At 28.1% G+C, this 12,254-nt stretch overlaps 1 protein-coding gene across 1 annotated transcript; it reads left to right on the forward strand.

Annotated features, from left to right (window-relative positions):
• Nucleotides 1-3,495: 3,495 nt before the first annotated feature.
• LOC135963580 (glutathione-specific gamma-glutamylcyclotransferase 1) lies at nt 3,496-12,101 on the forward strand. Its single transcript, XM_065515498.1, has 4 exons — nt 3,496-4,376; nt 8,086-8,121; nt 10,163-10,241; nt 11,093-12,101. The coding sequence occupies exons 1-4, from the start codon at nt 4,080-4,082 to the stop codon at nt 11,527-11,529; spliced, it is 849 nt and encodes a 282-aa protein (XP_065371570.1). The 5' UTR covers nt 3,496-4,079; the 3' UTR covers nt 11,530-12,101.
• Nucleotides 12,102-12,254: the final 153 nt, after the last annotated feature.

Genomic DNA, 12,254 nt, shown 5'->3' on the forward strand with positions numbered 1-12,254 from the left:
GTGATTAACAAATCATTTAAATGTATGGATAATCATCTCGATTTTGAAGTGATTAGAGCTTAATCACGTTTGAGATGATTAACTCTGCAAATGTGAACATAGTATAAACTTCTTTTACTTTAAAGGGTTTATGATCGATATGATACTTTTGTTACGCAGTATATATATTTGCTTTTATTTTGTAATTAAATTATTATGGAATTTACTTATGCAAATGATAAAAGCTTGTTTGTTTTTATTTAGAATATGCAAATAAAAACAAACCGTGAATATTATATAAATTCGATTTTTTATATGGCTCTTGATATATTAAACAAAAGCAGATGTTATTAAGTCAATTTTTTTATCACTTAACATATTTTGATACACAATAAATAATAATAAACTCGTTATAGAAATGTTTTGCCTAACAATATTGATATAAATATTCTAATTAATTAAGCGTAGAAATGTTTACTATTATAATAACTTTTACTTTTGAGGATGAATGTAGCTCATAAAGGGACAATAGGTGTGTTAAATTATTTGTAACAAATCTAAGAACTATTTATTGTAATTCCTTAATTAAAACTCTTCAACGGAAATCCCCTATTTGTTAATCTCCCAGAAGTTTTTAGGTAACAAACTTATATACATACATACATACATATATTTATTTAAATGTTCTATTACATTAAAAATCATTCAGTATGTATTGTTTTGTCAATTATTTTGATATATAAAGTAGAATCATATGTTTTCCACTTTGTTTGAATATAAAAATTCGAAGTGTCCGACAGAAATATGCATAATTTTTACTTATATGTACAATATGTAAATGGATATGTCAATCAAGAATTTTATATACAGTGAGTGACAATATAATATAAACTTTTTGAAAATTATATTCCGTAATTTCCGGTTTGCTATTAAAATATAGTAAATCAATAATCTAAAATTGGAAATTAATTCTCAAACTGTTAACCCCAGTGCAATTGAGGCTGATCTTGGTTGCTATAGCGCCGCGAAATAAAAACTATTATTTATAAATAATACCGCATTGTTCGTATACAATTTGAGAAAGTACATTTAAACTGGTCAAGACAGAAACAATTTGAGAGTAAGTGATGGGAAATCATTTGTAAGGCGTCCGAGAAGACAGAGACTGGACACCAAGTACACACAGTCCATTTTGGCAGTGGCAATATTATGGTGAAGGGCTGTTTTTCAGGGTCCAATTAATATCATAAACTATACTATGACTGGAATCAGATTTTAAACAATGTTAAGTATTCCTACGCCGAGGAAAATATGTCTCTATCTTTGATATTCCAGGACGACACAACTCTAGTGTTGTAACTGATTGGTTACTTGTTTAGAGATCGCCAAATCTCAATGCCATAAAAAACCTATGTAGATCGCAAAATACGGGCTTCAAATTATACCACGAAGACAGCTTTCAGATGCGGTTATAAGGGAATGACAAAATATTTTAAAGCAGGCGATTGAATATTTAATAAAAAACAAGGGATATCATATGATATGATTCATATCCAATAAAAGTCACTAAAAAGGCCAGACAATTTTTGTAAAAATTAAACCGAAATTTCCATACATACTTTTTACATTATTTACTATTTTCAAAAAATGTTTGTTTTGTCCTATTAATTTAATATTTGGAAAAGTTTTGATTTAATCGTAAACCAATGTATGTATTTTATATCTGTTACAGTATGTGAAAAAAGTATGTTTTCAAATCGAATACCAATTGATAAAATTGCGGTTCTTATGACTTATTTCATACTAAGCAATTTAGTTGCGCAAGTCTCTTGTGTTTGTTGATGCCAGAGGTAATGACGGGTTAAGGAGAAGAAAATTTTGCATGCAGTTTTGTTGTTGGGCAAGGGACTTGCACCTAAATTGCCTAGTGTGAAAGGGGTCTATGCATAAATAGGTAGAACACGACGATTTCGACAAAATTTGGTTTAATTTAAAATTTATATTTATGTATTTATATTCAAATACTAAAATGAAAACATATTTTTGGCTCCCACTGTTTGTAAAATATGTACATACGAATTGATATAGTTTTGCAAACAACAGAATAATATAAACTAAACTAATAAATATTAACAGTATAATGTGAAAAATAAATTAGATGATGTCTGGTCGTACGGCTGTCTAACTACAAAATTATAAAAGAAAGAAATTTTGCGCAAACAATTTTCTTTCCTTTTCATTCGGATTTCAACGATAAGTAGCCACGCGAAAGAGAGAAGAGTAGAATTATTACCTACAGTTGTTGTTAGTATAATTCGTATGTCGGGTATTTTACGGATCAAAGTAGAAAAAACTAACAAACAAACAATCGTTAATTGAGCTATAGTCAGTGGTAATACACTGTGTATAATATTGTTACGTTTTTACCTTTTTAAAAAAGGAGGTTTATTTCTTTTAAATAAATCGTATTCTTTTAATTGCATTTTCAGAATAGCAGTATTTTCAGAATTGCAACAAAACTTTATTTATTTAAATTAACACAATAATTTAAATGTTAACTTTCTTTTAATACACATACTTTAAAAACAAACTATATAATTTACAAGAATACACTGGTTGATTTTAAATCATCATAGGCTATCATACACTGACTCACTCTCAACTCGCTATTACTATTTACATATATTCACAGCATCATCTTTAAGAAGTCTCATGCATAATCTAACGGAAATTCCTACAATAGTATTTGTTCTATTTTATGTTCTATTTGCACAATGATCACCTTGATCATTTAATGCTGTTTCACAGTTAATCTTGTCATACTTATAAACAATGTTAATAACTCTACTGATGAATGTTGCAAGCAGCCATTACATTATTATACAGTTAAATTCAAATTGATATTGCAATTTCATAACAATATACATACATTCTAAATATTTTTTTTAAGTATAAATTAGTAGAGTTCAATATAAATCGATTTTTCAGAAGGAGACCGAAACGAACCAATAAAGCAATATTCGGCTTGATCCGAAACTAACCGTAACATTTCTAAGCTAATAGAAAGTTTTGTAAATGTGTTCAGGTTTTTGGAATTACTTACATACATATATGATAATGTTATATAAGATATCGGTAAATTTCTAAAACATGGAAATCTAGTACGTAAACACAGCAAATATTCCAGCCTTTAGTTAGGAAATTTTAATTTAATTCAAAGTTTTGTAAAGTTGCTAAATTTCTATAAATTTCGTGACCATGAACTAGCGATCAATGTTCGATCTTGTTAAAATTTACCACTTTATTACAAACAAAATGACAAACTGAATATGCGGCAAATTAAGGTAGGAGCTTTAATAGTACACACACCAATTTCATTTCAAATTTGCATTAAAGAGCGAATATTGTATAAATCGTCATAGATTAGAAAGAATTAAACGAAAATAAAAACAAACAAACAAAAATAAAATAGAATGAAGAATTGTATTTATTATTGTTTTTTTTTACTTTTAAGCAATAATATTTACTAAAATTCAGTTCCCAGCGATCTTATGCCGGGAACGGAAGTGCTAAAACAAGTACGGTTACGGTTGTGAGAAAAAAGTGACAATAAAATAATAAAAAAAAATAAATATAAATAAAATTAAACGAAATAATATGTACAACATTTTATTAAATTCTCCTATATACAATTATTTATTTTCAGTTTAACAAAACGTTATAAATTTAAATAAAATACAAAAAATGCTATAAAAACTGGCAAAAAAAAAGAAACTAAATTAAAATGTTAAATTTGTGAAAACAAAAGCTAAATTAATAAACAATCCTTTGGCAAACCGTCTAAAGTCCTTGGCAAATTACCACTATTGAAATTTATCGATGTCTAAAATTAATTTGCATCACCAAGTAATCATTTTAGAAAGTGCAAAGCAAAAAAGAAAGATTTTATTAAATCGAGCCCACACGAAAAGTCATCTAAAAGCCTCCAGAGTGCTAAACGAATTTAAAAGGATCTCATTGTTCATCACCGCGACACATAAATTTAGCTAACATTTATTTAAAACAACTCGTAACGTAATTTATTTCACTCTACAAACAAAATGGCTGATAATTTTTATTTACGCATCCCACCCACACCTCATTTAAAATCTGCGTCCGTCCATGCTTTACCCGAACATTTTGAAAATCTCTTTCTAAATGGCAACTTTGTCGATGATGACAATAATAATTTGGGCGCCGCTGCAAATGGAAATGACACCCATTGCTGGGTATTTGGTTATGGTTCATTGTGCTGGTATCCGGGTTTTGAGTACAACAAATGCATAACTGGTTATATAAGAGGTTATAATCGGAGATTTTGGCAGGGCAACACAACACATCGCGGTACAGTTGACAAGGTGAGTTTGTAAGAAATTGAATTAAAAGTGCAAAAGTACAAATATATTATTGGAATAGGCAAAGAAGTTTTATTTTTTATAAGTTTAGATAAATTTGCTCCAACAATTACATTACTCACATATAAATATGTAAATAGTTCCAAAAGTTTCGCTTATTTGCAATGCGTTTTCTTATTCACTTAGTCACTTAATTAATTCTATTAATTTGTATTATTTAATTTTGCCCATGATCATTATTCGGCACCCCTTTTAATTTATTTATTTCTATTTGCAATTTAGATGATTGCAACTGATTAGAATTTAATTACAATTTGCGAAACCCTTAACAAACCTGTGCTAAATAAATAATATAAATAAAATACAAGTTCTTTATCAATTAGTTACATACATATTATGTATGTATATTATAAATACAAATAAAATTATTTAATATTGTAAATAAATACAGACTTGTAAATAATCGCAATAAGTAATGAATAAATAAAAATCGAATATAAAGCACATAAGAAAAGCAGCAAAATAATAGTGCAATAAATTTAAATTAAATGTGTCAAGTTAAATCGTTGATTTTAGTCGCTGTGTCAAATAATTGACTTGCATAGCATTTTAGGTTTCTCTCGAATATGTTTGTTTGGTCCTTATGATCATGCCGACATTTTTAAAACGTTTTTGTGTAAATTGAAACACTGTTTGTTCTTGTGAAGAGCGGAAGGGCCTTGTATGATTTTACCGAACACAAGACGAATACTATTTATTACAGGGACTACGTTTTTGAAACTAAAATATAAATTTGAAAACTATTCTTTCCCGGACGTTTTCCATGGAAATATTAAAAAAATTTGTTAATTTTTTTAATCGGTCCAAATTCAAGAATGTGTATACTTTTATTAAAAGATTTAGAAGTCCGACTAAGTTAAATCTGGAAAAAATCCGTAATTAGTTTCGAAAGATACTGTTTTCTAATTAAAATATGTATAAATTATTTTTGTATTGCGATAATATTAATTCTATATACATATGTATGTGCATTAGGCATATAACTAATTTTGGCGATATTTTTGGCATACCACCACGTGATGGCCAATGTTGTATAAGTAATGAAAATCATTTTTTTATGTCATTTGGAATCAAAAACATCACGCACCAACACCAATTTCTAAAATAAATCAAAAATTTTTTTTTCTGTAAAATTATATATATAATTTATTTTTTTTTTTGCAAGTGTGTTGAAGTATGTCCGCAGTTATTATTAAAATAAAATAAATTGTATTTCAAAATAATTGAAAATATTTCATGAAAAACTTTATTGCGTTTGGTTTTTTCCTTATATCTCAGCCATTTGTGGACCGATTTTCTCGATTTCAAATAGCAACCTAGCCGGAAGAATTCCGAAGATATTGATGTATGAATCGTATATGTAAGTTATTTTGGGGCTTCGGAAAGTTGATTTCAACAGACAGACGGACATGGCTTAGTCGACTCCGCTATCTATAAGGATCCAGAATATATGTATATACTTTATAGGGTCGGAAAATTATATTGTGGAAATTTCGAACGGAATGACAGACATATATATAGCCTTCTCACGAAGGTGAAGGGTATAATAAACAATTTTAAATATGTATATCCAAATTTACTTGTATATGAGTTTTTGCCTTCGTATCATAACGTTAAATATTTGGGAGGGGAGAATTTTTATTTTTTCAAAGTAGCAATTACTATTTACATTACTTTCAATATGGATTTGCGAACTACACCTGTTACGAATTCAATAATTTATATTTCGATATATATACGATATACTATTTTAAGTTCTTAAGAATTTCAAAATCGGATTTCGGAAAGAAAATTTTTGTTTGCCTTATTCAAAATATTATAGTCCACATAATTTTATATACATACATATGTATATGTAACTCGAAAGTTTTACTAAAATCTGACAACTTTAACTCTTAAATCGTGGAAGTCAAAGGTCAACTGTAACAATATATGGAATTTCTATTGGGTGTATAACTTAAAAAGTCGGGATTCACTTTTGAACTCGGTTTTTGTTTTTAATAACTTATATGTCGTTTTGAAGGGTATACATATGTATATCTGTCATTTATTCTCACTTAGTTATTTAAAATTATAGTGTAAAGAACAACGTATTTTGCTTGGAAAATGTCGAATTATGTGCCAACAAAGCGTCATATGCAGGAAGTTTTGCTTTACGTCATTAGTTTAAAAAAACTTAAGGTGAATGTGTTCTCGACCGGTTTCAACGTGAGAGAGATGGTTTGTACGGTTCAGTAGTGGTGTTTGTTGACACGGAAGACACAGATCGCGCAGGCCAGCTAAAAAAGTTTGAATACCAAGAATTGGAGACATTACTCCATGAATTGTTGAATTTCTAAAATGTGCCTCCTAGAAACGAATAACGGCACTAGTTCTGTATCGGTTTCCTTACTTCTATTTTAAACAAAAGCGTGGACATCGTAGTCATAATGGATATTTGAATTAAATTTGTATGAATGTATGTATTGACATTATTGACATACTTATGAAGTTAATAACAATTAAATTTAAACTAATTTAATCATAAAAATTATTAAAATCATATTAAAATCATAAATTTGTGTATCTCGTAATAAACAAAAACTACTTTGATTTCTCTGAAATTTGAACCCAAGCTATTAATTGTCTAGCAGAATAATATAAGCGGAAGATAAATAGACACATTTTTTTCTTCTTGAAGACATACAACAATGTTTGTACTGAGATTTGAACCCAGGCCACCAAATTGGTGTTAAAAGGTAAACTTTATTAAGAAACGGATGGTAGCAAGTTCAACCCCCATATGGACCCAAATATTTTTTTTTAAATTATTATTTTCATTAAAACTTTACTTTTAAAACATATTTCAAGTTTTTTGTTTAGTTTAGAAGTTAATTTGTATTACATTAGGAATGATTGCATTAAAATTTGTTTGGTTTAATCCATATAAGATAAACAAATGTAGATTATTATTATTGAAATAAATTACAAAACCTTCTATTTTAATGTAAGATTTTATTATGTTACTCATTTAAATTTAACATTTACTTCGTTGGGGCTTTTTTCTATTTTCTTTATTTTGTTACTAAGTTCTTTTTTAATCGGTTAAAATTTATAGAGTGAAATAGGTTCGCAAATTATGTGTAATAAATTACATACAGAAAGAAATTTACGTTTAAGTATAATAAATGCAATAAAAATTATCAGGCATTAACTTGTTATTTTATTTGTTCTGCTTTTAAGTGTAAATAATTACATATAGTCAGCCGCCTTTAAAATCTTATAAAAACATTTAAACAATGAATGTTATTGAAGATAATTGTTTTGCTCATGATCTCACGTAGAAGATGATGATGATGTGTGGGGGTCTTTTATAAGACTTATAATCGATTAATTTCTTATTTAGTTCAAGCAGTAGTGCCATTAGTGGTTGTAAATACATATTCGCATTGAAATATGTATATTGGGTGAAGGACGGACGTTTAAATTACATGCATACATATTTAAATATTAAAATGCAATTGTATTTTTATAAAAGTAAAAATTATTATTTATTTCTTTGTTTATTTTATACGTATGCATATATAAAAACGGCATATGTGCATTATCTTTGTAATCGTAATATGTATTTTATAAATTAATAATAATAAAATGTTTATTTCCTTTTTTTCAGCCTGGACGTGTAGCTACTCTAGTTGAGGATAAAGAGGTGAGTCAAAAACAATTTTATTTCATATCTAAACTTAATATTTAAAAAATATTCAGAAATAAACCATAAAATTAAGCAATTGCATGGAAACCTCTAAATTTTATCTAAGGCTTAATACACACTCAAATAAATTCCATGACCTACATAAACAACTTAGCGTTTGAATAAACTTTATCAAACATTATCAAAAATCATTTAAACGACATACCAACATTGGCTACCGTTACCGCTAAGCTAACGTTTGCCCTAAAATGCTGCCGTTACCGAAATAACAACAATTACCGTTAAAATTATTATTTATATAATAAATAATTTTAAATAAAAAATAAAAACTATTTATTTCAATAATTGAGTTTATTAAATACATATAGATAATGTAACCTCATTTTTAATTTTTGTAAAGTTTATTAAGTCCCGGTCCACACTGTGAAACATTTGCTGCAAAACATTTTTAAATTCTCTTTTGAAACTGCATTCGTGTCCACACAGTGAAGTTTTTGCTTTTCAGTTTTTGACATTTCTGTACAGTACGAATACGAACGAATAAATGTGGATGACATACTCAACAAAAACTTCATGTACATGAAACAAAGTTACCTTTTTCATTCCTCTTTCCCCTTTCATCAACAAACTCAAATGTTTTGCTGCAAATGTTTCATAGTGTGGACCGGGACTAATTAATAAAGTCAAACCGAAATTATGTTACCGAAATAACAGTAAATACCGAAATAAGCAGTTACCGCTAATATACCGTTACCGAAAAAATAGAAATTTGCATTACCGTTGTTACATTTTAACCAGCGATACATAGAAAATAAAATAGTGTCTAAAAATCCATATTTCGATTTGAGATATGTATGTTAATAAACCAAACTCGTCAAAATTATTGAAATAATTTTAAAAATTTATTTAGTAAAAAATTCGTTTGTATTTTTTTATATCGAAAAAATAAAGGCTGCATTTATTTTGTTGTTACGATCCGAATTTCCCAATTTAAGCCCCATTGAGTGTAGGAAGAAACTCTGACGAGTTCTTCACAACTTGTCAATGACTTATAAATCTGGCACGTTTCCGCAGACACATGCATATAAATTCGTCTCAAGTGAAACTCTCTATAGATGCATGCGAATTTCTGCGGAATATAGGCGAATATTTCAAATTCGAAAGGAAATACTTTTCACGCCTTGATACTTTCTATCCTAGGCCCGGGGACTTTCCCCAGGGTATGAACAAATCAATTAAACACCGAAGTGTGCAATTCATTATGCAGAGTTACCAGGAACTCGTATGTGACCCCGAGAGACAAGCATGGAAGACTCGAAGAAAACAACTGTTAGCCTCCAAATACTATGCATCACACGATGTATATATACAAACTATATAAGAAAAAAGAAAATGGGAATTACTACACAGCTTAGTTGTTGATAGATAATAAACAAAAAATTTTCATCATGATAAAAATAGAAAAACAAACAGGCATATTTTGTGTTTATGTTCACTGTGATGCCAGATGTTTGTCTATAAAATCGTGTGGAAAATTTGTGGTTCAAACTTAAAACAACATTATTGAAAGATTCAGCAAAAAAAGAGGCTAATTTATGGAAATTTTAAGTATTTAATTTTTTTATTTTAATTATTGTCGAATATCTAGAGTACAATTGAGGTGACAATCTGAAAGTCAAATCACAATGTATAGTTATGTTTTAACCTAAAGTTATACTGACAGATTTAATACTAAAATTATTATCATGAACATAATACAATTTACAAAAATATGCTAAAAGTTTTATTATTTTTAGCACATTGTTTAATTTAATATAAAATTTGCGGTGGCAGCACTATCTTGAGTTAAAAATAAATAAAACCCTGCTTTATCACATTTTACACTGTCTATCAAAATAATTATAAACTGCTTTAACACATTGATACTGTTTTATCAAACACTATTTCATAAACTACATTACCACTGTATTTTATAATTGATCTGCAGTATTTCTATTGTATTAACTGTTTTATCACTTATAATTTTTATTATTTTCAGGGTATTACATGGGGCTGTGCTTATAGAATAACAGGACAAACGGCTTTAGATTACTTGAAACAACGAGAGTGCACTTTAGGTAAGTAGTAAACATTACATTTATGTAAAAAATTAAAAACGGCTTTGAGTATTTAAAAAAATAATTATTAAACCATCATAAAGTGGTATTGATCATCCGATTACTTAAAGGGTTATTGGAAACATGAAATTTATTAATCGTAATATAGTCAAGGATGTATGGCCTATTCGAAGGAAATTGTTCAATTATTATTATATTCTGGACATATTTTAAGATCCAAACAACAACAAAATACAAAGTTCGTTCAATGTAACTCTTCGTACGGCATTATTGGCAAAATTAATATTTTACCGTTGTCTTATTTTAAAATTTCTCAATTAAAAATATGGCCAAAAATAATTAGATAGAAGAAGTTGACAAATTTAACAGATCTTTTCAAAATGAAGACCTGTAGTTACTGTTAGAAATAATAAAGTAATACAATTCAAGATCCTACAGTAAGTCAAAACATATGTACCTATTACAGATCATTTTAAACTTAACATTATCTTAGGGAATTAACACAGAATTTTTCATTATGCAGAAAGCTGTCAAATATTTTCGACCACCATATAATAACAATTGTTTGAATATTTCTGATAGCTTAAGTTATATTGTGGGCGTGGCAAAAGGGTAAATCATAATAGTAGGCAGGTTTATTGACATCTCAGTTGACTACCACAAACATCTATTCTAGTTTCCAAATTATAGAGCTTGAAAATTGTTTGAATAAACCGAAACTATTTGAATTGTATCTATAGCTAATAAAATGTTTCGAAATTCTATCGTTGTCTATACCAGCAGCTGTATTATTTATTGTTAAACTTACCTGCATAAGTATATAATCAAATTTATTTTATTCTTCATTTAAGGTGGATATACAACAGTTGACACGAAATTTTACCCCCGCGTTGCATCCTACGACACACCATTTGGCGGTGAAGCTTTAGAAGTTTTAGTTTATGTGGCCAATACCGACAGCGAGCACTGGCTGGGCGAAGACAGTTTGGAAGATGTTGCAAAACAAATTGTGGAATGTCAAGGACCCAGCGGCCATAATGCTGAATATCTATTGCGTTTGGCAAAGTTTATGCATGAAGAAATACCAGAAGTATGGGATGAGCATTTATTTCAATTGGAAACATTAGTGTTAAACGAATTACACAAACGTAGTATACCCGTTTGGACTGTGATGGGTATGAATCCAGAGCGCATACGGCGAGATTCTCATGAAGAAATTAGACGACCACCTAGCTTTGAATTCACCTCACGTATACCGGAACGTAAGCTGCGTTGTTTGAACATTTGAGTAATGCAGCAATACTTTCCATACCATTTTAGAAATGGAAGTATTAATATTATAACAACGACTATGGGTCGATAAACTATTAAGTTTAAGTAAAATTATCATTTTAAATAATTTTGTACAATACATAAATATTTTATATACATACATGCTACATACATTTTTCAGTCATGCTCATCTAAAATGTTTCACCATCTACTATATACATATTTAATGTAAACACATACATTTTATATACATACTTTCATAATTCAAACCAATGTTACAATTTAATTAGGGCTTGTTGCCAAATTTATTTGTTTTAAGTACGAATTCCTACACTATATTCAAATTGAAACAAATTAGTATATTATGATAAAATTATTGTTAACGTATCATTAGATATAGTAACTGAGATTGCTTACATATAAATATACATTGATTATGTTCAAGATAAAAAAAAAAACGTAACAAACCAAATTAAAAAAAATATATATTTTTATTACACCCATTTTTTATAAAATTATTGACAAATTTAGTAAAATGCACACTAAACGCTGAAATAATAAATTAATAAAAATATTATTTGCAATATAGTTTATATAATTTTTTCATTGAGGGTATTCATTTCAAAAAAATTACACTCTGATTTTTGTACATTTTAAAAAACAAACAGAAGAAAAAAAATTAAAAAAAAGTTGTATTTTTTTTGGGAATTTTGTTCATGTTTTTGTTGTGTAAATTTTCCC

This window comes from Calliphora vicina, chromosome 1, assembly GCF_958450345.1.
Source record: "Calliphora vicina chromosome 1, idCalVici1.1, whole genome shotgun sequence".
Lineage (NCBI taxonomy): Eukaryota > Metazoa > Arthropoda > Insecta > Diptera > Calliphoridae > Calliphora > Calliphora vicina.